Source organism: Cinclus cinclus, chromosome 6 (assembly GCF_963662255.1).
Source record: "Cinclus cinclus chromosome 6, bCinCin1.1, whole genome shotgun sequence".
Lineage (NCBI taxonomy): Eukaryota > Metazoa > Chordata > Aves > Passeriformes > Cinclidae > Cinclus > Cinclus cinclus.
The window spans coordinates 14,888,261-14,915,523 of NC_085051.1; the positions used below are offsets into that span (position 1 = coordinate 14,888,261).

General features: G+C 40.4%; 1 protein-coding gene across 1 annotated transcript in view; it reads right to left on the minus strand.

Moving 5' to 3' along the window:
• Positions 1-19,433, minus strand: part of PTPN5 (protein tyrosine phosphatase non-receptor type 5) — a 50,455-nt gene extending 31,022 nt beyond the window's left edge. The window contains exon 1 of the mRNA XM_062494578.1: positions 19,334-19,433. Within this exon, the coding sequence (XP_062350562.1) occupies positions 19,334-19,433 (100 nt within the window). The remainder of the gene's footprint in view (positions 1-19,333) is intronic.
• Between the last annotated feature and the right edge of the window lie 7,830 nt (positions 19,434-27,263).

Sequence of the window (27,263 nt, forward strand, 5' to 3'; positions counted from 1 at the left end):
GCTATTGTTTTCCTGGAGACGATGGTTACCTCTCAGCTCCGCCTCAGCAAGCGCAGCTCAGGATTGTGAGCGTCACACTCTATTAGTGCAGCTTTATTCACCTGCCTTCATCAGAAAAAAGTGAGTGTGGGCGGATAAATTATTTTCCCTTTCTCTCCGGAGGTGCAGATTCTGAGCTTTGTTGTTAACAAATTCTCATTTACATTGCTGCACTTTTTCATTTTTACTTTTTCAAAGAAGCTACCTGTGCTATTGCCTAGCTACACACTTCCCAGCTACATGATGGCAGAGAACCCATTTTGCCCCTTTCTGTCTCGCTTTCTCCATTTCTTTTATTTGTCTGCTTTGTCTAATCCGATTATAAAATTTCTGAGCTAGAGGCAGTTTCATGTTATGTGTCTGAATAGTGCTCGGGAAAGCTGGGTTTTGGCTGAGTATCCTAAGGCACTAATAAAATATACTTTATTCCAATAACCTACTTCTTGGATGAATTCATACTCAAGAGCTATTTAATAATGCTGCAATGCTGCTGTGTTCAGTGGAAATAACCACTGGTGTGGCTATTCCCTCAGTAACAGTATTTTGAGTCAGTGTAGATATAAATTCATTTACAAGTGAGAAGCAGTGAAAGATCAGAACCATTAAGTGTGAGTGTTACTGACTTACATCTTGGTATGTGAGGAATGCCCCAAGGCTGCCCTACAGACTTAAGCCTAAACCAGCCTCCTGTGCCCCAGGGAAAGGCCACACCATTGGTCCTTACATGGTTCCCTGAGGTCAAGTTCCCATAAAATCTTCCTCTCAGCAAACATTTCTCTAAATGTCTCACAATGGTAAACTCTAAGTCAGATAAGCAACCATTAACTAGCCACAGATCCAATCAGGCAAATGAAATATATGCTTGTATTAGCTGAGGGTCTGCCCATAGTAAGAATTCATTTTTTAATGCTAGACATCACGGGAAATCTACCTCTCAGTCCTTAAAGTTGAAAAGTTCCAAGCTTCTAAACTGCTTCATATCTCACTAGATTTGAACAAGAATTGAGAGGAAAATACTTGCTTAATGATTGCCAATTTTTTCCTGCTATTCTTGTGGGATGTTTCTGTTCTGTGTTTTGGAAGAAGAATTTGAAATTTAGCAGGAACAGAATCTTTATGTCCGAAACTATTTTTGTCATCCTTGCAGAGAGCCATGCACCTGTGACTGAGATCTAAGCTTCAAAAGTATGTTTCTTATAGTTTATAATTGTTTGCTTCTAGTTTCTAACCTTCATTTTCACTAAAGTTCAAGTTCCACTTTTCATTTATTGGCATTAAATAATGCACTTCTGTCACCAAGAATGAGAAATGATCATATTTACAGTTTTTCCAAGTTCTGATGATTTCCTGTCATGCATACTCCTCCCCAAATCTCAAGATAAAAAACACACAGTGCAAAACTGAAACAACATTGGGAAGATAACCAGACCAAAGAATGCAAGGAGTCAAGGAATGCAGGTATCACACTCAGCTTTCAGCTGGTTTTTATAAGTCATAATATTTCATATTTAACGACTTTTCTTTTTTAACTAACCAACGGTGCTGCCTTATATAGCGGGTAAACAGCAGTCTTTGTTTTATACTTGTAACAGCCTGAGATTTTACAAGGTCATTTCTAGTTGGAAACAAACCCCCAACTATAATATAACAACGCAACCAACACTTAACTGCATATTCTGGAACAAAGATGTCAAAGTTAGGGCTCTGCTCTGTGTCTGTAACCATGGGGATTTGTGCCTCTCCATAGCCCAGAAGTCCAACTCCTGGAATTCCAGTGTTGTCTAGTAACACCTGTACAACTGTAGGGGTCACAATCTCTCCTACAACTGCCTTATGTGAAGGACAATACACCACTGTTACTTTGAATTATTTTCACTGCATAATGTAGAGACCTAACCGGTGGACCTGGGAGTCCAGGATTCCAGTTCTGCTGAACAGACACTGTTACCAAGAGGTATTTTCACTAGCACAACAGAAGGTAAAGGATGTAAGAACTAAAATAATGGAGAATTGGCTGAGTCTATACATATAAATAAACAGATATATGCCTTGGATACAAAAAGAGAAGGTCTTGTATTAATTAAAGTCCACCCAAAAATTTTCTCCTACAAATCCCAAAAGATGAGACTCTAACAAATATAATGACACGCACCTTGAGTTCTGTATTGATTTAACAATGCCAGATTTAAACAGAACTTCAACTAGCACTCACATGTCATCTTGCAATCCTATATTCCTGTATTGTCTGTCCTAAGGGGCCTGGGATTCTTCCAGTTGCAGATGAGATAATGAGTGAAACACCAGTGAAGCTTCCTTGTATCAAGGTGAATGTGAAGGTCTTGAGAGAGCTGGAAAGGAATGAACTGACCCTCTCCCCTGCTAGTGATTTGACTGAGTGAAATGTAGCATCCATGCAAGAGCTTCTTCATTTCCTGCAACTCAGAGATGGAGATTCAAGTTGCATGAGCACTTCTGCATTGGCACAAGACTACACTTGCTAGGGAAAAAAAAAATCCTTTTGGAGGAAGAATTAAAAGGTCTCTGACACTGGTTTGTGAAAGCTTGCTGAAAGCAAGCTGAAATTTCAAAACAGCACCATAAACTTAAACTTATCCTCACTGTTCAGGGAAAAGCACTTTCTGGATCATGCCAGAGATCCATTCATCCTGTATTCTTCCCTTAAGCAGTGCCACCAAAACAAGCTGTCAAAAATACACGGCACAGCACTGCACATTATCATATTATGGAACAATATATGTAGGGAAGCATCTTTCTTCACTCAGGAGGTAAAAGCTGCCTGCTGTAACACTGGCAATGCCCATTTTAACCCCCTTGTATTGCCATCATTTTTTTTCCTGACTTCATATGTGGGTGCATAACAGGCAGAAGAATGAAAAAACACCTATATAACTCTCAGAAAAACAAGTGCTTAGAGTACTAGTCTTAGCTGAAACATTAAAAAGCACTGTAGTAATAATAAGCAAGCCAACAAAGCCTTACAGTAACAAGCATGCCATGATCCCATCAAATCCTGCTGTGGGTGAGGCATTAGCAGCTCTGTAACTCAACTGATTCATACTCAAATCCTTCAGAAAAAAACAAAACAAAAACAACCCCTCAGAACCTCACAACCAAGCTGCATTTCCTAATGAAGTCAATATTTTAAAAGGAACTTGTGCATGGGTACTAAGGCTCAAGAAATTGGCACAGGTCCATTGTCAAACTTAATTTAACAATGTATTTTTGAGAGAAGGGGCCTGTTCCTCAACAAAATCGTTTTTATAAAAAAAGAAAGAAAATGCACCCCAGCAATGAGAAGACAGTGCTCATACAGTTATTAGACACTTAGGTATATCCATCACACTGTCCACATGGGAATTATGCTTCTGGGTTGGTTGGTACTGCCTTCTAACTGGAAAATACAAATTTTGTTAAAGGTGGATTCTACCTTCCAGACACACAGGACAGGAGGGCAAAAGAGGCCTCAGCTGTTCTGCCAAATCTCAAGCTGCAGCAGCCAACATACCACAGCAGCTGTCTGCATCGTCCCTAATTGTTTTAGGTGCATTGAGGTACATACCCCTCTGAACCTGTCCACATATTCATGATGGCCATGTGTCATGAGAATTTGTAGGAATGGACCACCAAGTGGAAGCATGGCAAAGTATGAGTTATGCCAGCAATACTTGGCATCCATCAAGATCACCAGCATTTCAGACCAGAGTCATATGGCTTCTACATCTTCAGATGTCCAAATGCAACAGCCTACTGAAATCTCTGCCTCTAATTTCCATCTAACTGCTAGGGAGAACTGTTACTGATGAAAGAACAGTAGATCAAAGTACACTATTGAGATGGGTCTCAGTCCACTGCTGAAAGAATTTTAATGTGCACCTCAACCGCACACAAAGAACACAGCGCTTGGCATTGCAGTTCACAGATCTGGTCAAGACCTTGTTAAATACACATATCATAAGATATCCTGATTGCAGGCAAGTCCAGGTGCTAGAAAGACACATCAAAGCTGAACGAGCTGCCTCAGAGTGCACATGAACAAGAGGCAGCTTGTGCTGGAGGGTAAAAAGCCTGTCTATCCAAAGAACAGAGCTTTAGGAGAACAGTATTGGCTAAGAAAACAATCTTTTTTTGGTTGCCACTGCAGCATGATAAAGATAGAAACTGAGTAATTAGCTTTCTTTTGCACTGCAGTGGCATGGGAAGAATTGGGTAAGAGGAAGGGGACCTCTCATACTTGCATGGCAAACACAAGTTGTGTACTTGCACTGTTCACTCTGCAGGAAACCAGCTAGTGGGTCACTACTTTAAAACATCGAAACTTCTACTGAACTTCTCTATCAACAGCACCTAATTTATTAACATGACAGAAGCTGCATCATTACTGTTGACAGACAGATAACATTCACCACCAAGGAAAGTCTCTTCTTGATTCTGTCTGCACTCCTGACTCAACTGGTAAGTTATGTTGAAAATTTACACTAAAGATAAAGATCTGTGTTGAAAATTGGGGATGCTAGCTCCCCCATTACTCTTTTTTTTGTATTTTTCTGATCATGACTACTGCTACTCTGCATGATCCCTGACCTGCTCTGTTTACAAGAGTTCAATAAATTTATTCTTTCCAAATGGCTGACTAAAACACTGCTCAGGAGGAGAGCATCTAGGCCCCAAAAGTGTCCAGAATAAAAGCTGGAAATGAAAACACCCCTAGATGCACCCCACAGCTACCTACTACTAACTGACTGGAGATAGAGAGGATTTACAACCATGTAATCCCCTCTGTACCTCCAATTCCATTCTGGATAAAGTCCAAATTTTAGCTGCCAAGAGCATGTGGTAGGTAGATTTTGCATTTGCAATGCAAAACCACATTGAAAGCTACTTAAGAAGTATCAGACATCTTAATTCAAACACAAGCAACAAGCCAGGCAGATCCATGGATCCCACTACATTTACCACTAAATAATGCAAGGCACCAAAGCAACCCTGAAATCACTTTGATACCTAACTGGAAGCCAGTTAGATTCATCCTGTGGTCCTCTGTAGGATTGCAGACTAACTGCAGACTTTAAACTCTTCTCTGTAATAGAGCTAATGAAGAAATAAGCCTGACATACTATCAATTTAAATAGGAGGTCCAAGAAACTGGAACCACCCTCTCTGACACAATAGAGAGGAAGACTCTTCACCAAGACTGAGCCTAAACACCAGCAACACAGGTGTCAGTCTCCTATGTTACTTAATCTGGGATGAATTTCAGTTTACCATTTCTAATGCTTCTAGTTTGCACTAAGTGTATCTACCCTGGACTGTAAGAACAAGGTAAACCAGGCTACAGCTATTCATAGCTGTGTGGGGAACAACTGCAATTTCTAACATTCAAGGACTCTGTTTGGGAAAGCTGAGTATTTTTGCTAAAAGCATCACACTGAAAATACTTGTATTTCATTCACACTGATTCATAGGTTGATATGCCCATCAAAGGGAACTCAGCTGCCCAACAGCTCTCCAGTGACACTGTTTCAGTCACCCCCCCCCCCCCCAGCTTGCTGTTTTTGCATGTGCGTGTTGGGGAAATTCAGTGACAAGGATACACACTACAGCTTTAAAACCAAGCTTTTAGTAAGTACAACCACTGAACCACTGATATAAAATGTCTACTAGTCTATACAGAACAATCTACTTCAGTCCTCTGTTCGGAAAGACAAACACAGAATTGGTAATAAAATACCACAACTTTTTCATCACTACAAAACTGCTTAGATAGATACTGCAACAGCCCCTCCCTAATAGTGAGCGAGAAGGTTAATTTACCTTTATATGACAGAGGATAACCCACAATTATCAACTTGCCTTTGTGCTTACTTGTCCAAGAGGGGCAGGTAGAATGGGGAAAGCCAGAAGCCTCCTTCTGAGGAAGGCAAGCGTTCTCTGTGGAGATCTTTGACAGTGCAGAGGAAAAGGGGTGTCACCTACTTGCCAGGAAAAGTACTGTAGACTTGCACTTCCCAAGCTCAGCTGGAGGAGTCTGGCTGCTGCTTATGCCAAACACCGATTAGCAAAAGGGAAAGACGCCTCAAGAGAGAATGAAAGGAAGAGAGGAAAGTCATGCAGAAAATCTATGAGCGAGTCATGCACATAACCACAGTCTACACATTTCCAGCCCAATGCTCCTCCCTTTTCACTGGCAACATTTCTAATAAACTTGAAGAAACTTTCCTATCTACTTGAAATAAGTTCTGCGGAAGAGAACACGCAGCCCCCCTTTGCCACGCTGGGGGGCTGCACATCTCCATCATCATCTCATCTCGAAGAGAACACCAACCTGATGCCAGAGTGTGCAAAGGAGAATAGCTGTCTTTCCACTCAGCAGCTCCCTGCTGAACTGCTGAGTCACACGTTTTCTCTGCATTGGGTTCACACTGCTCCCACTCAGTCCACCTGCCACTTCATCTGGGATGGGTGGGAAGAGAGAAGGAGAGGTGAAGACAGAAAAAATGTTCATGTTCACCCAGGACCATTATTATGATCCCACAGGGTCACATAGAAAAACAAGCCTGCAAGCTGCTAGACAGGGATGGAAAAAAATACCAGACTGCAAGAAAAACTGCCTCCCCCTCTTCCCCTCTTCTTCAACAGGAGGAGACTGGCCATCAAACAAGCTGCAAACTTTATCTGATTCCCAATCAATCACCAATGTTATGTGCTTGCTGATACGTTCTGTGAATTTCAGGGTACAGACTGAAAGGCTCTTTGCTGTGATTTAGAAGAGCTTTCAAGTTGCTGTGATTTTTTTCAACAGTCCAACAGCTACTGTGTTGTAATTGTCTGGCTGCCACAGGGAAGTGCCACAATGATAAGTGAAAATATCATCTGGATAGATTCCAGTTCCTAAGGGCATCTTCAGCTGAGTTGCTGCAGTGGAAGTGTCCACCAGCTCCAACTTTCATCATTAAATAAGATGAAGAGAAAATCCTAGCCATAAAACTCTAGTGTAAGAGCAGCCAACATCTCCTAACCTGTTAAATTCTTGTACAGAAAAGGGACTCTACTATCAATGGTGGGAAACATGTTTATCACAGTTGCAGAGGGTGCAGATTACCCTTAGGTTGGCCCGTACACATGGAAATAAACATTTAATTAAATTACCACAGTAGTATTTTTTCTGTGATTAGAATTCTGGACAGTATGTTTTATAAGTCATTAAAAAAGAAAATGCCTAAAACTTCCCAATTTATTAAATCCATATCTGAAAAACCATTTCTGAAACTAACTTTCAGACTATAAGAGGACAATTGTGACTAATTTTCAGACTAATGTTTAATCCACTGCTACTGTTAGCAGAGAAACTAAGGGACTGTTAGGAGCTAAATAAGGACTTTGTTTTATTAAACAGAATTAATGATTCTAAAAGTAAGCCTGTTTTTCCCCTGTGAGAAAGCATCTGTTCTTCGGTAATGTTACGTCTTACTTTTAATGATTCTAGTGCAAATCTCTGCAAATGTGCTTGTGCTCTACAGACCCAAAATGCAAACACAAAATCCAGTCTTACAGGGTGAAGTGATATAGCATTAAAATGCCTTTCTATATCAACTTCCACTGCCCACCCTACAGAGTAGCTTACTGTGATGTTGCTCAAGAAATAGTTCATGAAAAAATCATAACCGCAGAGGAAAAGGAATATGGGAAAGAGAAAAGCAAAACTCACAATCTTTTTGAAATCCCCTGCTTCCATACAGTCATTTTTGTTCCAAATAATCAAGAGTTTGGAGAAAAAAAAAATCTGTAAAAGACAGGATGCTGGCCTACAAAGTCATCCCTGGAGGGGGAAGGATATAGCCTGATACCAGAGATTTTATTTAACTGAAGGGTAGTTCTGGGGGACTTCATTTGACCTGTCACCAAACCCTTTCTGGAAGAAACTAAGTATTCCATACAGCACTCCTCTCATACCTAAGGTCCTACACACTGGTCCACACTGGTGTTGACTGATTTATGATATATGATTAATGTTTGTTTCAAAAAACATTAAATATGGTGTCAAATTACAGCTCTCAAGTGAATGCAGACCCTCAGAGGGCAGAGATACTTAATATTAACTTGTATTGCACCCACACGATCAGCAGTTGCCATCTTTCAAATAGGGCTCAATTCAAAGCTTCTTTTGATTTTCTTTTCTACTTTCCTCTTAACCCTCGTACAGAAGGTCCATCTGATTACCACTAAATATTGGATACAATTTTTTTTCTTTTTTTTTAAATAAAGAATAGATTTCTTTGGTATGCTGCTTTCTTCACTGAACAGTTCCTAATGCTTGGTGATAATTTTGGAGCTGTCTTGAGCTTTTGTAAACAGACTACAAGTTGACTTTCAGTGGAGTTGGTTGTCCCAAATTATCTCAAGCTGCAAGCTCCCTTTAACACTCAAAATGGAAACCCACAAAGCAGTTCTGCCATTCCACAGTCAAAGAGATAAAGGCTTAGAATGCTCATGAACCAGCCTTGCACAGGCAACACAGGTAAGGAGAACTGTCAGTGGCACAGTGATGCAGATTGAAATGTACAGGCTTGAACCCTCTGAAACAGGATAACCAACTCTCCCCTTCCAAACACTAATTGGCATTTTTGTGCCTTTACACTTTAACTACAAGATATACTTAAGTGTGCCTGAATGCATAATAAAATAGCAATAATTTAGAACCAGACAAACACCCTCTACAATTAAAGAGTGACTCTTTACAATTAAAAGAAACGTGCACATGCTGCTATCACACACTTGTCAAAGTATCTGCTATTCATACTATTATAATCTCTATTGGCGTTGCCACACTCTTATTGTTGAAAAAAAAATAAAAGGGTATTTCTTTTGTTAAATTAATAACTTCTACAGTATTTCTACAGTCATAATGCTAATATCACTGTGGGTTTCCAATGTCTCCTCAGTCACTGACCAGGCATTCTGTAGATATTAGATTTGCTTTCTGCTCTGGTGAATGAAAGGGTTTGCACCCTGAAGCAGAGGTGTGATTTGTTGGCTTCCTGCCAGGTTCAAATGGGAATGTTTTGATGCCATTCATTTGGGAATAGCCTGCTTTACTAAGTGATGAAAATCTTATGCCCTGGAGCCTTCACCAAAAAAAAAAAAAAATTTTTTTAGGAAAGCCACTATTACATTCATTTCAACAACATTCTTTTTTCCTGAGCAAAGTAAATTACATCAAGACCAGTCTCAACAGTCATCTTCAGCCACAAACCTGATACATGCCCCAAGGGTATTATACCAAGTAGAAGCATTTGGTTTTCTTTCATGCATTTAAAAAGGCTATGCTTTCACTGCTTGGCTTCCTCAGAAAGCAACAGTATCACTCTGATGCTCTAATTTAGGCTTTGAAATAAACATTTTTAGAGATAAATGTGTGGACCTACACAAACAGGATCAATTTCATCTCTGCCCTGTTCCATCCAGGGTTACACCATTATGGGCCCTAATGGAAACTCAGCACAATTAAGTATCAGAGTTTCTAATTCAGTACTCCACCACCTCTGTAACTGTAATTCCTTCATGTTAGAGACATGCTTAGATGACTAAAATGTCACAAAAACAACCAAAAAAAAAAAAAAACCACCAAAACCAAAAAACAAAACCACTTTCAAGCTCTTCTTCTCCCTAGCTATCCACATATGAGCAAGAAAAGTGAACAATGCACAAAGAAAGTGGTAACAGCCCCGTGTCTGGTCTATCTGGGTTCCTATACTGTGCTCGTCAACATGGATACACAGCCTTAAATAGTACACTAAAGCAATGCAACAGCTTGCCTTCTCATCCTCTTCCCAGGGAGGAAACATGCACTGAGCAATGTTTTGTCTAGATAGATAAGCAGATAGACATGCACAAGTTGTTACAGCTCTCTGTTGGAGAAGGTGACATGGAAAAAGCACATGCTGGTAATGAGCTTTGCAATTACTCCAGGAGGATTTTGCACCTCTTGTCTGCAATTGTGAGCTTCACTCTATAAAATAACCCAAAGAAACAATCCTCTCACAAACTCATGGATCCCGGGGCTCCACTCCACCTCACATCACACAGCCTCATGCTGAGTTATGGTAGCAAGAGCTGACATTAATCAACAGGTCACCAAGGTGGTAAGAAAACACCATTTTGGCTCACGCATAAGCAGATCATTTCTACTTCTAGCTCCAGACTGGGATCACAGATAGCCTAGGTATTTTCATTCTGTACTGCAGCAAGTGCTGCAGAAATGATGATGATGATCTGAGGTTGTATGGAAGCAGGTGGCAGGTGCGCTGCATCTGTGGGAGGCAGACTTGCCAAGGAGGCACACTTAAAACCTCCCATTGCTCCAGGTACAAAAGCCATCATATGCCTTTTTCTGAGGATGTTCTGTTCTGAGGATGAAAAAACAAATACATGCAACACAAATTAGAACTATTAAAAAGCATTGTTTCATCAGGTCTTGATCAGAGCATTTCTTTTCTGAAGCTCCTGATTTCATGACACTTATAATTCAGGTCACCACAAAGGCACCAAACATATTTACGGACTCCTAGTCACCCCACAGTTTTGTCTCCATGTTGAAACATTACATGTATATTACATATTATGCAAGATGATTAGTTAATTGCTTCCTTTAGGATGCTCTTTCTGAAGTGTGGGTGACAGCATGTGTCAATGGGAAGCAAAACTTCATCCACAGAGCTGTATTTCTGCTTTGTTATCCAGAACACTTCATCTACATTAAGAGGAGATGCCAAATACCTCACACCAAGTCTCCCCCACACTTGACTTCAATAAGAAGAAAAATTTACTGAGTAATCTTGTACTTCTCATTCTTCGCTTCTAAAGATCAGTGCAGCACTTCCAAACCATCCCACCTCTGTCTTCTTCCACATATTACTTCAAGATACTACTAAAAGAATTGTTTTTTTGTTTGCGCCCCTCATCTCCCAGTGCCAATTACGTACAACAAAATTGCTTGGTCTTTCCTGAAGGATTTGTGTAGCAAGGTTTTGGTAGCAGGGATTGGGGGCTGCAAGGATGGCTTCTTTGAAAAGCTTCCTCATGTCTGACAGTTCTAATGCCAGCAGCTGGCAAAGGCCAAGCACATCAGATGGTAGAAATGCCACTGGGATAATCTGTTTAAGGAGGAAAATAAAGTTATGGAACAGAAGTAAGTCTGGCCCTGGAAGAAAGGAGTGAGAATATGTGAGAGGAACAGCCCTGTAGACACCCAGGTCAGGGCAGGAGGTGCCAGAGATGGGATTCCCCTGTAGCCCGTGGAGGAGCAGAGATCCACCTGCAGCCTCTGGGGGAGCCCACAGAAGAGCAGAAAGATGCCCAAAAGAAGCTTGTGACTCCATGGTAGGCCCACGCAGGAGCAGGATCCTGGCCAGGGGACCTGCAGACTCAGGGAGAGAGAAGCCCATGCTGGAACACCCTGCTCCTGAGGGACCACAGCTTCTGGAAGGAATCCATGCTGGAACAGTTCAAGAAGGACTGCCTCCCATGGGAGGGATCCCATGCTGGAGAAGGGGAAGAACTGTTTCCTGAGGATGACACCGTGGCAGAAACAGCATGTGATAAAGTGACCGATAGCCCTCACTCTCCATCTCCCTGAACTACTAAGAAAGAGGAGATAAGGGAATCAGGAATGAAGTTAAGACCAAGGAGGGAGGGGTAGGAATAATTTTAAGACTTCTTCTCATCATCCTGCTTTGATTCTGATTGGCAATAAATTCAAATAATTTCCCTGAGTTTTGCCTGTCACAGCAACTGGTGAGTGATCTCTCACAGTCCTTAACCTCAACTCATCAGCCACTTGTTACCTCTCCCTTATCCAGTTCAGAGGGAGGGTGATAGAGCAGCTTTGGTGGGTGCCTGGCATCCAGCAAAGGTCAGATCACCACAGGAGCATTAATTATGCTGGGAAGATCATAAAAAGAATGAGCAAGAGCTACATTTTATCCACAGCCCAGGTAGAAGCCCTGTCATCTATTTCAGACATGCTGAGCAGAGGCACAAAAGACAAAAGCGTAAGCAGGGCAGTATCAAGTCCTATTTTTGAGGGATAACTGTAACATCATAGTTCATCCTTTCATTTCTACAGATCTTGAAATTATCAGCTGAACAGACAATAGCATCCCTAAATCCATATGTGCATCTAATAGGAGTAGTACTTTAGTAGTGTGTAAAGAAACCTCAGGAACAAAGAAAGCTTCACATTCGAGCTGTTGCAAAAGCATTTTTCCATACAGAAAAATAACACAGGCTCTTCAGTGTGCTGGCAAAGGATGTTCAGAATCTATCAGTACCAGTGAGGACACAGGATGCTAAAAGGGCCCATTTTGAGAATGCCTGCACAAATCTGACAGAGAGAAAAATGACCTATTCTGAAAAAATAGGTCTGTATTTATCTTTGTCTTCCACAGAAGGCATACAAAATGGAAGGCATTTAGTGCCTTTCAGGAGGGCCATCCCTCTTATCAAAAGTCTGCAAAATTGGTCAGATGAAACTTTTACCTGTTTCAGCAGGAATGTTTCCTGTGCAAGGAAGTTGGGACCAAGTCTTACAATCTAACCAGCTTCCCTTCAATTTCTGTAAGAGACATTTTTGACATACATCAAGGGAAGGTAAAGGCATTCAAACTGCTAAAGACTGCAAAGCAGCAGCTTTGTACCATCATTTGAAGGTCAGTCTCCAACACACAGTATTTATTTTCCTGCTGTCAAACAACCTGAGTAGAAAGGACTTTTAATAGAATATGATAGTTAATTGAATCTGGAACTTTAATAGGTGTTTCACAACACTGTAGCATTTTTTTCTATTGAAAGCAGTGAAAAAATGGTTCTATTTAGAAGTGGTAATAGCTGTAGACTTTGAGCATATGCCTAATGAATAAATCTGTTAGGGAAAAAGCCTTGTGTGTACTGGAGGGGGATAGTATGTTTGTTCTCACTTAAAGCATGCCATGATGTCAATCATCAACAGCAAATGGCATCTATTGTTGGGAATGAAAAAAAAATCCATTTGGCCATTTACTTTCAGGCAAAATTGCTCTTTTAAATAGCACATTCTTTTAGTTAAACGGCTGAGTTGAAAATCAAGCAATAGCAGATCCACATCATTAAGGACACCTGATAAGCTCCTTGGTAGGTGCAAAGGACCACAACATAGTAATATCCAGGAAGCTTGCTCCCACAGCATGGGGTGCAGCACACAGAAAGCCAAGAGCCCACCGGGAAGAGGTGTTGAGATCCCATGGGGAGAACAGCCTAACAACCCAGAGCTACCACCTACTGCAGTGGTGGGAGCAATCCCAAGGATGAAATTATATAGGATACAGCAAAACACAGGATCTGAGCAGAATAGACTCTGTAAAGCTTAAATGACAACCTAAAAACCTGTGATGAAAAATACATGAGAACAAACTCAACCTACTGTGTTGCCATTTGCATGAGCAGGTGGATAAATCTAATAAGATGGTAGATTTGTTTGTGAAATTAAAATGCCAATTCCGTACACTGGGAAGTGTGAAAAATCTCTATAGTCAAGACAGAGCTGGCTGGGTATTTTTAAAGGAAGCTTGACAGATGTTGTGAAAATGTACTGCAAGAGTCAAACCTGTCAGTATTTACTCAACTCTTTTGCTGAAGAACTCCATGTTCCTCTCCTGGAGTGCCTGAATCTCTCCTTTCTTCCCTTAAGCTCCTCAGTTCTACTCCAAAGGAAGGTTCACAGAGGCAGACGGCCCTTCCTGCTCTTTTTTCAATAAACATGTTTGACTATGACTCTCTTGGCAACACGGCCAGATCTCCATTGAAAGTGCCATTTTGTGGTCAAAGAGCCACAGGGAACTCCTTAGTTAGATTCAACAAATCTCCTGGTGCAACACACTGCAGTTGGAAATCTAACAAATCTAATGGGTGGGACCATACCATGATCACCTCTTCTTTGACAGCTCTTCTCAGGTAGCAGGGCTAGGAGGCTGCTTCAGCCAAGCACAAGCCAATGCCTGCCCTCCTTCAGTTTTTTTAACTTCTCAATCCTTACAGTTCCTCCTCTCCCCATTTAGAGTTTTCCTTGTGAAGATGAAGAGGGGCCCAGATCTTAAATATTAGAGACCAGGTGTAGGTGAGAGAGAAGATTCACAAACAAAGCAAGTCTTAGGTTCGCAAGACTTCCAAGACAGAACAGTGATACAATGAAGTAAACATTCCACCATTAAGACCCCTAATTCTTGAGGCTGGTACTCCACAACTACTCACGTCTTAATGCTATCCTTATTGAAGTACTTTATTTGTTGAGGTTTCTTGCACTTCCCCATGGTTATGTCACCAGCAGGCAAAAGAAAAGCATGAAACCTCAGTCAGCAGACTAGTAAGGCAGAGGTCAAGAAACCATGATTTCCAGAAACAGTAGAGGTTCAAGATGTGGTAACAACATCAGTCTTCTAAAGGGTGTCAAATTTATCTTCTGTGACAGTCCCTATTGCTGAAGAGCAAGCTTAAAAAATAGTTTGCAAAACTGCTGCACACAGACCAAGTGACATGTCAGCTAAGTTCTGTTCCCAAAAATTACTAGTTTCACCAGTTGATTTTCAGCTTATTTCCGCTACTATATTAGTTTGTCAATTAATTAATCAATTAGTCCACCAAACCAAACCAGTGCCCATGAGGCATGCATATAATTTAGTATGTAACAACAGGTGCAATTCAAAACACTATACTGTTTTGGATCTCACATCCCTGAAACATGCTTTTCAGTATTTTTGACTTACAAAAAGTGTGTTCTATGGCATTAAATGGTCCTACAAAACCACTCATCAGTTAAGCTAGACAATGGACTAGCAGCAAGAAGCAGAGAAAGGAGAAGATAAAACACACAAAGCAAAAGGTTTATGTTTGGGAATAATAGAAAAGAGAATATCTGATAAGAGAGGAAAGAAAAATAAATACAAGGCCATAGAAGACAAGCCCACAGGAGGAGGAGTGTGAGAAGCCTGACAGAAGGACTGAGTGGAGACTAAAAACAGCATCTGGCAGTAGCTCAAATCAAACAAGGTAGCATATGCAAGAAGTACAGCATACTGAAAACTTCCTTCCTCTTGGGTATTAAATAAGCTCAGAATTAAGATAGTCTTCCCTCCCTCTTCTCTGAAATACCTAGCTCTAAACACTGAAACAGAAAAAAATCTAGTTAAACTTTTTGGTGATTTCCATTTCCCAGTTATAACTGTGAACTCTTACTGAAAATTTTCAGACATAAAACCACAGAAATCAGACATTGATTTTGATTAATTTTTCTACTGGGAAACATGATAGTGGGTATCTCATGCCTAACAGACTTAAGGCATCAAGAGGCCAGATTATCAAAAGGCCTAGGAAAATTTTCAAAAGCTCCAATGCCTTTAGCTAGAGCCCTAGTTCTGCTGGAACAACTTTAATTGTTCTTTAAAGAATGGCCTAAGTTCCATTTTCAAAAGCAGCTTAAAAATATAGATTAAATTTCACACTGACAGTGAGACAATACCACACAGTTGTTTTTGAAACTGAGACTGTCATGATTTTCAAACTGCTGCCTACCACGTGTTTTTGCTTCCTCTAATTGTGTCTGTGAATACAGCACATAAATGAGTCTGTTGTCACTCACAATTAAGAAAATCCAAGTACAGTTGTGAGAACATGGAAATACTACAAAGTGGGCAGAATGAGGACAGCCCAGAATTCTGAACCTTACACTGCAAGTGATGTTTATGATATTTGCACCAGCAAAAAAGCTGAAAAAAGTGGAGAAGAGGTACAGGGACTAACAGCACTTGAGTTTTGTCAGTTCTCACAGGGGTGGAACATGGCCTTACAGGTAGGTGTGCCAAGGCTAGCAATGCAACTTCAGAGAATATCCCCCCCATGCCCCACCTCTTCCCTGTCAGGACACACAGGCTGCCACATCTACATCTGACCGCACAGCAGGAACAAACTACAACCACAGTCCTTCACCCTGCGACCATCTGGAGCAGGGCTGTGACTGGAGTTTGCTGTTGCTCTCCTCAGGTCCATATGCCCATATTTCCTTCACCAGAACACAGGGAAACGAGGATGAAAAGTTGATGCCACCCAGATCTCAATCTAACAAAGAGCATTTGGTCAGATTTATATTCTGTGATAAGCCTCCATTGCTGAAGAACAAGTTTACAAGGTAGGACTGACATACAGAGAGGCATGAGCAACGAGGGAACAACTGTCCTAATATCAATGATGAAAGGAAGACTGACAGAAGAGCTCTGAATAATCCTTGGAGGGGAGTGACAGCCCAGAGATAGTAATTTGCTGCCTTGTGTAGCAGTGGAGACCCAGTACAATGTACTTTTGTCTTGGATTTAGAATGCCAATATCCATAGGGACTGACAAAAACCGTTTTAAAAACCCCAGACTCTGATCTACCTTTGAAATACAGCTGCCTGCCTGCTGGAGTCCTGGATCTTACCAAATTAAGTATGCCCCAATGTTCTGTCAGTATATGCTCATCGTTCTCCATACGTTGTTAAGCTTTTCAAGTGATATTCTTGTACTAAGATTTGAAGACGGAAACCCAGGAACATATCAGCAAATGATTCTATTGTCTTTTCATGAAGCATGCCTGAAAGGTATAAAAAAATTCCAGCTTTCACTGGAACTTCTTCAGAAAGCAAATAATCAGTTCTCTTAAATGCCATATGAAATCCCACTGTGAATAACCAAGTGGTACCCTGGGTATTCAACAGCAAGATATCCTTGTATTGTGACTGCTGTGCTGGGCTAATGGAGCTGGCAGAAGAGTTAATATATGTCAGGGGACACCATCAACAGGGTCAAGCCTTTAAATTACAAATGCCAGTTTACCAATTACCTTTACTTAGTGTGAAGCAAGATAATTTTATGCATAGCACAAGAGACTGAAGAACATCAAGTCAACTCACCACCTGTCTAGTTTTAGAAAGGATCAAGTGTAAGAATTAACACAAAAAAACCCTAAGAATTTATCCAGTCCTTAATAAAGATATGATTATACTGAAAGAGACTGTACTAAAACTGTCTTAAGTTATTAAGTTTCATAGAACCTTAGAACCTAAACCATAGAACCTAAAACTGGCACATGATAATTTACCAGAGAGATGCTTGTCAGAAAGAATGGTCTGATTTTTAATTTAACTCTTTATTGAAATCAAGGTGCCTGAAAAATATCTGTAGTAGTGTACCTTGACACTGCAAACTACCTCATCCTCATAATGGCATTTAAGAATCAGAGAGATTAAGAGACGAACTGAGATTTTAATGGGCTTCATTTTCTACAGGGTTTTGTGTACACACTGCAGAATAAACTTGCTTTAATAAAGATTTGACTGAAAGGCTTCAGATTCAAACTGTCAACCCAAGTGCACAGCCCTTCAAAAATAGCATGGTAATATTGCTCATCCCCACAGATCCACGTGACCTCTTTTATCTGTATCCTGTTTCCCACCTGCACAAGAGCAGCTTGTGGCTCTGTCGTGCAGTGACAGCAAAACTTTTGAAGCCTCCAGAACCACCATCCAGTGTCATTTCACTCTGTTTTTTGCTTCATGTACTGTGCTGGATGTATGTGAACATGAGACAGTTCTATGAAAGAAATCAACTTCTGGTTACTTAAAATGACCATTTTTCCATCTAGACCACAATTTCATAGCTTCACCATCTGTATTAACTGGCTGGTACAAACATATCCTAACAGTTTCCAAAGGAATCTTTCAGAATTTTAATTTGCCCTCCAACCTACCCTAATCAAGCCACACCTCAGAAGTTTATTAGCTCCTGCTCCCTGTAATGAAAGCAGTTTTTTCTTTGTATCAATGTAATCAATTGCTCAACTTAAGCAAGACAGCATTGGAGACCTTTGGACACATTCTACATGGTATTCTACAATACTGAAGCTTCTTATTGTGTTTCTGACAGCTGAACAGAATGATATCCTTCTCTTCGCCGAATTTGAACTGAGGGCCAGTCTATAGTCCTATGACAATGCCTGGAGAATGACTTCTACTTGAAACATTCACTGGAGTATCTTCCATCAGTTTAAAGACATGGATTTGAATTTTAGACACCTGGGCCTTTCCTGAAATTAGCATTACTGATACTTTCTAAGTGCCCTTGCCTCTTATGCCAAAGCAATCTGTTCAGCCACCTCAGACCAAGGCCTTTCCAGTGTACTTTTCAGCAAGCACACTTGCCAGGGGTAGCCTACAGACACAGAATTCCTTCTATGTTACTTTAGCAGCTCTTCCATGCTGGCTCTGTCAAGTTAATATGAATGCAAGTGCATGACCTTCAGCTCACATTCAGATGGGAAGTTTTAGCACAATTTCTTCGTTGGAACAATTCCACTTTGATGTCACATGATAAATGACTGTCTATCTTTTCTTTCTCCCCTCCCACACCAGGTTTTTCCAGGCTAAGGTTTTCTGCAAGGCAGAGCTACCCACGCCTTATTCTTCAATAAAAACAAAACTGCATGAAAAACTTCCCTTTGTATAGCCCACATATGAAGTGTAAGCCAGTAATCACTGCTGGATTAAAGATCTTTTCAATGAACAACGTGCAGGCTCTGTGCATGAACATTAGGTATTTTGGCCTCAAGAAAAGGGCAGTGTTAAAGCCTATGCAAAGACACAAGGGGAAGAAGTGAAGTCCCTTAGAAACCAGGAGGGGGAAAAATAATAATAAATAAAATCCCTAGTTGCTCTAAGAGCCCTTACTATACAGACTGGAAACACTTTCCTGTAAGAGACAGAATATGTTTAGAAACAAGTCCAGAATGACTTGAAAACACCCACTTCCTTGATGATTAAGCAAAACTAATTTGCTTGCTGTTTACCACAAATCAATTAAAAAGAAAATAACATTTCAGACAGCTATGAACTGGATTTAAAATTACTTCATAAGGAGCTTTTAAGAGACAAAGGCTCAATCCTTTAGGCTTCCTTAGAAATCCAGGCTAGAAAGAATTGCTTAGACATCAAGTAGGCAATGGAGGTAAAAGGGACTCTGCATGATGTGAGAATAACAGCTAGGTTAAAACAAACTCCACCATGAAAAGATCAAGCAAAAACTACTTTCCATGCTAACTAGGCTTTGCAAAACACTGAAAACCTGAGAACGAGAATAAGTTCTGAAGAGTGTTTGGCAGTGTTTTTCATCTCTACTGAAGTGACAGCATGGTATCTCTCATCTTCTCTGTCTTACTTACCATCTGACTTGCATTCAGTCCTTTCACTCACATAGTAACTTGGTTCCAATGCCTGCTCCAGGACAGATGGTCCTCTGGGATTATCATTTACGTCCTTCATGCGCTAGAATCCTGAAAAGTAAGGGGGAAAATCTAAGCTTTAACACTATCAGATGTCTAAGAACCATTCAGGGCTTATACATATGATTCTTCTTGACAATACATTCCAAAAAATTGTGACAAGCCATTCATCCATAAAGAGTCAACCCACTGATATGTGGGGTGAGGTAAAACATGGAAAGGAGATGAATACAATAATAATAACAATAACAATAATAATAATATTACCATATTATAATTGATGAGTATGCATTAGCTTATTGCCTGCATTAGAACTGGAATCTACTGGGACCAAAGGATACGTACCATAAAATGTTTTGATATTTAAGGAAAAGGAGGCAATCCATAAACTAAGCTCCCTTAGGAGCCATCTGCACCATATGGAAAAAGCCTTCTGCTGAAATCATAATGCCCCATTTCACTAAGACCTCCAAGAGGGCTTGAAGGTCTAAATACAAGACAAAAGCCCTTATTTGTGAAGGACTGTTAGATGCATCATATCTACCACACAGGAGGGCTAACTGAACAAATAATTTGGGAACAATTCATCATAACCTCAGAGATCATATGCCTAACATGCTACTGAAAGCATGGCAAAAACATGGGCAAAGAGGGTCATGCAGGCAGGTGGAAAGAAATTCACCCCTAACAAATTGCAAGGACCTTTTCCTCCTTCACACATTCAGCTAAGGGAGAGGCCAGAGATGCCTTCTTTGTCCAGATTATAAAGTGCTCTGCCTTCAAGGTTCATGTGATTTGTCATCTACTTCTAAAGCATTGTGCACTGCGAACATAGTCTCTTCCCAAGTCCACAGTGACAAACAGAGCTCTTTACATTGATAGCAGTGCACTGTGCCTTACAAACCTAATCAAGAAGTCTCCTGAGAACATGAGTGTAAAGGGCTAAACTCTGCAAGTGTCCTCTCCTACAGGGGTGCTATTGAAACCCTTTGACTACAAAATGATCTTTCTGGTTCTGAACAGGCTAATAAATCCAAGATTATCTAGATATGCAGACTTGACCTCTGACACTGGGGCATGAGGTGATCACTGTATATAGCAGCAAATTTTTATGTTAAAGAAAAACATATTGAAAATTAAGTCACATTCTTAGAAGATAGCAGTATGCAAGAAGACAGCATATCTAGGCAAAAGCAGAACAGCAGATCAATGTGTGAGGCACTCCTTAAAAAAATCCCCTGATGCAATATAGCACATCTCATCACTAAGCAATCTTCTGCTACTCAGAACAAGGGATTACTAAGGGATGAAACTGGCTGTAAAAGCCTGGATACATGCTGCCTCTTTTAACTGTAGTAATACAAACATAGTATGCAAGTCCAAGAATAAGAATTACTGTTTGTGTACACAGTGCGTCTCCAAACATAATCCAAAAGTTATTCCTGAAACTAGAAGAAAAATAGGAATATGTCATACAAACGGTATTTATACTTTTATAGCCACTTAGAAACACCTCTCCGTCCCTCCCCAGGAAAATATGACAACCAATTCTTTTCAGCTAGATGTTTTTATTTAGTTTTCTGATGTGATTTCTTCCATTCAGGCTCAAACCAGAAAAGATGTCTTGCAGGCAAGCCCCAAAGAAAGTCAACCTTCTTTTACAGAGCAGATTCTACTCAAAACAACTTAAAAGCACCATAAAAAGATGGTGTGGACAGTTCTGAGTCTACCATCAGCACCCCCCACTGCCCCTCAAACGTGTCAATGATATAATTGCCAGTTGTGTGCAATAACTCCTGAGAAACAGGCTTTGCAATGCACTCATGTCCCTCCAGCAGAACTGCCGTGAGGTGCAGAATCAAGGAGTAACCGGATTTGTAAGAGACTCCGTGTCTTTTGGCTTACTACTGAAGGCCAAGCTACATCCCTAAACTGTACCAAGTGATCTAATAAAGGATGTTGTACCTCTCTATGCAGCACTTCTTGTCTTGATACAAAGTGCTCTGGTATCTGAACAGGTTGCCCCAGCAAGCAAAGGATATTACTCCTGCTAAGTGAAGATGTAATTAACTCTGCATACTCTCAGTCCAATGCAAGCAGAAGACAAGTGCTAAAATTCAAGCTAGAAGTGGTTTTTGCTTTTGAAAAAGTAGAGTTAGAATGTTTACATTTTCTTACTGTGGTTCAGCAGACACAAGGTAACCCGATCACACCTAGTTTTTAGTATATATCTGTTTACAATGACAGTAGCCCCAAATGCTTTCTTTGACCTCCCTTAGTGCCTGCAGTTTATCATGATATTCAAACAGTGGTATAAAACTGTTCTTTACACAGTGTATACAAAGAACTTGGTATCACATTTCCAGAGATGCTAAATGAATAAAAATTAATGTTGAAGCTCTACACTCTTCTAGAAAGAAAGAGTTGCCTCTTCTTAAATTATAATCTACTGTTATATTCTGCATCCATTGCAGGTGCCTTGCCAGATTCCACACTTAATTCCATTCTTTACACTGCCTCCAAACTTAAGCATTCCTCCTCTGCTTCCTCTTTCCCCATCATGTAATTTAGGGACAGGTGTAGTTTAACACTGATGAAAGAAATACTCGTCTATTGCCTAATATGTCCCATCTTTCCATCTCTCCAACAACATATGAATGATCAAAGGAAAATACCATTAAAGCAAGGCAGGAATCACTTCTGCCTCTGAAAATGCGTAAAGGCTTATTCTCAATTAACCTACACCTCGCAGTTATTATCAGTGCAAAACTGATGTGAAAACAATACTGAGATCTGGTAGTATTTTACACCTTCTATACTGATGTATAAGAATAACTCCATCAGCCCTTGTCTACAAGGAAAGCCTTCAAGGCCAAGTAGTTTTATGGAATGTGACTCACATTAAACAATAAAGGCAATACAACAGCATGACCTTTCTTTTGAAACTGTGTCTTTTGTTACTCTGACACAAGCGGCTAAAACCAGTCACAAGAGCACTCATTCATGCAAAGGCGACAGCAAAATCAGGCTCCAAGTTCAGAGAAGATTTCGGCACCTAATTTTGAGCTGTGTGAAACCCCTAGAAGATGTGTCGGAGGATTGAGAAACAATTGCCAGATTTCTGGTAGCAAATACCCAAAAGTACATTCAGATTACATAGAACCAAGAGTGACTTTATCTTGTGTTATATATGAGGAAAATCCCAAGTTTTTAAGCCACCAAGTCAATTTTTGCTGAAAACAATGACATTGTCTCCCCAAATACAAGTAAAAACTGTACACACAATTCTATATACGTACCCTGGCACTGACAGGGTAACAAGGCAGGTTAAATTTCAGGAGCATCATCACAGAACAGTGAGAACATGCAGAGGATGGAACACAAAAATTATATAATGGTTCATTGCTACTGTTTATCTCTTCTCTCTTCTGAGAAGAATATAGCATCTATTCCAAAGGACACATCATTCAGACAACCCATAGCGATGTTGTAAGATGTTCCTTCACTCAAACTACAAAACCCAGACAAGACTAGTGGCCCAAAATGAAACTACATGGAGCCACACACACTCCTTTCATCCTTACATTCCCTTTTCTTCCTCTTGAGAGTGGACAAGCCATTCTCAGGATAGGGCTAAGGCTCTTGGGGCAGAAGAACAGAAACATGTTATTAAAATGAAGTATGCACATAAGTGGTTTCTGTCTTGGGATCTGAAGACCAAGTTTAATTAACCACCTGGGTGGAAAACACAGCTTATATAATGCAGACCATCTGAGGACTGCCATCCTATCATTCCACACAACCCCTTCTAACTGCTAGTCCACATAAGAGCAATTTTTACTGTCAAACCAACATAAAAGATATGAGGGATCTGGATGCTAACTCAGATCAAGAAAGAAGAAACACATTTAAAACAGAGTAGAGACCAATCCATATTACCCAGGCTACTGAATAGCACTGTAAGGGAAATAGGGCTTTGTACCATCTTAAACTCAAAAACTAGCCTGTCATCAGATAGTTACTCAGTGCTAAATACATACTGACAGATTCTTCCACTGTCAATGAGAGTGTGTCCTGGAAAACATCTGAGGACTTTAGCTGTTCTCTAGCTGTACTTTCAAAGTCTGCTTTCCACAATACTGTATGCTTACGAGATGTCAGCAAAAAGCATGATAAACTTGAAGAAATTTAAGCTCTGAGAACAAGAAAGGTTTTTCATTGAACACTGGATCATCTGGTTGTGAGTTCACAGCTCTGTATCTCAGTGATTTGAAAATCTGTCTTTGGTTTCCTGTTCCTCCATTTTTTTCAGATTCAGCTCAAGAGACTGCCTACCATTATGTTATTGTAGAGTTCTTAGCTCAGAGGGTCCTCAATATTTCTGGAGGAATTTGTATGAATCCACCATCCAAACCATCAACACCTGAGGTTCACATTGTGTTGCTTTAAGCATGATCTGACCTTTCACTGCTGGAGGGAGAGAGGGGCTTGTTTCATCCGATTCAATTTCTTCTACTGCATCCTATCCCACTGTCTTAGCTATCTATGCAGCAAAACGGCTGCTTCAGTTTACAGAACTGACAGAAGATGAATTAATTGGGTGGGGTGTGGATTAGCCATCACTGGGGGAAAGAGAAAGGGACCCTTTTCAGACGAAGCTCACTGCTAGATTAAATGTTAAGGTGAACTACTCTCTGCTTACAAGGATTCACAGGACTTTGCTGGGGATTCAGCTCATTGTACATCCACATGTACATTGTAAAACTAAGACTAAGCAAGTATCAAATGAGATTCAACTCCTTTGTTACAGGATAATTTTTGTGAATATCTCCCACCAATTTTCACCCTAAAGAGAGTGAACAAAATTCAATCAAGGGAAAATATTAATACAAAATTAAATATGAACCCAAATATTAAATACAAAACTTGATAAAAATATTCCCACTGGAAAAAAAAAATTCACTTTCTTTAAAAAGCTGTTTTCTATCCACTAAATAAAGATAAACGCAGAACACTACACATGATATGCACAGCCATCCTAGAGAGCATTTATAGCAGTTATTTGAAATTCTGATGTCACTCACAACAGATATATCAGCTGGTAGTTCTAAAAACTTCATTGTATATTAAAAGCTATGACCAATATTGTTTTCTGTGCATAAAGATAAACATCCTGCTCAAAGATCTGAACTCCTATTTAAAAACAAAACCAAACATTACGAATAAAAAGCACCTGGTATGGTTCTGAGACACATATGTGGCTGCATTGCATATTCCCTGCCTACACTGGCAGTGTGGGAGCTGTTAGTCATCTAATGCGCATATTTGCTTGGCACCATGCCCTCACTTTTGCATGCAGGCAGGAAAGATGATCACCCATTTATTGTATCCTTACATCTTCACTGCATGTTCATCAGGCAGCACGTCCATGCCCTCCCAGTTCAAACTGCAGTCTGCTGGGAGGCAGACCAGCTCAAAGTGAAGCCCAGGGACTGGGAGGTTGTTAAGCACATCCCTAAAGGAAAGGGCAACTTTTAAATTCATGCTGTTTAGACACATTCTCTGTTCAGACCTAACAACATGTTTATTTAAGAATAACAACTTTTTATTGAATAGATGTCCAATTTAGTTTTGCTTTCAACCCTGGCACACACCCTTTCACTATTTTCAAGGGCATGAGAGGTTCTCAAGTTGGTTTGCTTTAACTGTCCTGCTCTGCCTCTGTTCTGGAGGGGCCTGGAACAGAACCTAAATTTAGTTTTCAAGTAAGGCTGTCATAAACCTTCATTGCCCAGACTACAGCAGCAAGACACCTTATCCTTTCGGGATCCCAATTTCATTTGAGGCATAGAAAACACATACAAGAAAGGTGTGCTTTTTTAGTGCAATGTTGACAGTGAAAACTGAAGAATAAGGGTGCCCCAATGTTGTCAGACTTTGAAAGAATAGCACTGGCCATTTCCCTCCCAATGTCCTTGAATACTGCAAGTATACCTTGAACACTGGTATTTTACCGTGAGATACTTCAAGTTACAACCTCCTACGCATAGAATTAATGAAGCACCAAAGCAGCTGCTTTCTGACACGCAAGGGAAGTAGCATTTTTGAGTGGAGGTAGCTCATGCCATTGCTTGGTGAAATCACTTCACACCGACCACTGCACTTACATCGAAGAAAAGTCTACACTGCTCCACTCCACTGTGGAAACTCACAAGGCCAGCCTTCAAAGCTAATCTGGGACTACCTTGCAGGACCTCTCTAAACCCCTTGCTTACTCTAACTGCCTTCAGCAGTATGGGCTGCCATGTCCCTGCTGCTTTGACCCAAATGTGCACAAGTTTATATTTCCAAGGACTGCAGTGTACTGCAGTTACTTCCTTGGTGTAATGTCTGCTGACTGCACTTGGTGTTCATACCTAGCTGAAGGGAGCAGCTTTTGACAAGTAGGAGTTCAGAACAGGTAAGATCTGGCCTGATCTAGTGGAGCTCTGTCTTTAAATCTGATGACAGTAAGAAGGAATATGTGGGAAGCATCCACAGTAATCAGCCATCTCAAGTTAATTAGCAATTAATTTAGTGAGCTACTACAGTCTAGTGAAGATGAATCCTGGGAGATTATGGTCACAGTTACCCTGATGTAAATCTAGATTAACTCCTAGAGAGAGCATCAATCTCCATGACAGTTACTTCAGATTTACACTCAGCTACTCTGAATTTGTGCACTTGTTTTCACAGCCGTGTGGGAGATCTGTCTCAACACAAATCAGCTCTGCTCTCATGCAGATTCCACAACATACACAGAGTTACAGTTCTGTAAAAATCCAACCTTGGTGAAACAGGAAAATTTAATTCTCCACTGATGAAACCTAAGCCTCCCACATAACAGACAAAATCTCTGTTACAGAGCCTGCCACTACAAGTGGTCACAATAGCTTCCTAAGCTCTCAATCTTCATGCAGTAAGGATAAGTCCCCCACACTGGATTTCATGAAACACAACAGCAAGCATCAAAATTACTATAATCTTCTGTCTAGCTCTCTTAAGAGTATTAAGGATACCAGATCCACAGAGTCAGTTTTGAGTCCAGTCTTACAACCCCAGCAAAATACACACAGTCATTCAAGGTCATCTTTCTAAGAGGCTACAGAGAGAGCAAACACCTTCTGGCCATTAGCACTGACACTTGTGATGCAGACTGCATCACAGAAATTTGGTATGAAAACCAGAGATATTGTCCAACCACATAGTTTGTCATCCTTTCACCAGTTTTACTTACTTCTCCATCCACTTCATCTTCCCCTTTCTTTATCCATAAGTGAACCACTGATATGATGCCCCCTCCCACCCACAGGACTCTCAATCTTAGTAGTGTAGCCCTTATAATGAAATTCTGAGCTGATTCAGAGGTGTACTCCTGCCTGTGTGCTTCCCGGTGAGCCAGAGTGCAGGTCACAAAAGCAGCAAAGAATAAAGTGACTGGAAAGTATTTTACAAGAAACAAGTTGAACACAAAATGGTAATGGTAATTTTAAGGAGGGCAATCTTATAAAAGATGGTATTTTTTCTAAGCGGTTCAACACAAAATTTCTTCTACACAGGCCACTTTGGGTCTTACAGCTGGAGATCCCCAAAACTATGTAATATCTGTGATTGTCTACAGATACAAATTATGCCACAGTATAAAAGGATGAGTATTTTCCAGAATGACTGTGCCCATACTTTAAATTATTTAGAAAGCAATGGCACAAAAATGCTGCATGGACAGCATGTAAATACTGCAGAATATTGTAGCATGCCCAAATAAAATCAGTTCAACACTTTAATGTAGTGAGGCAAAATAATCTCCCCTCCAGATGTAAGGAACTAAGTT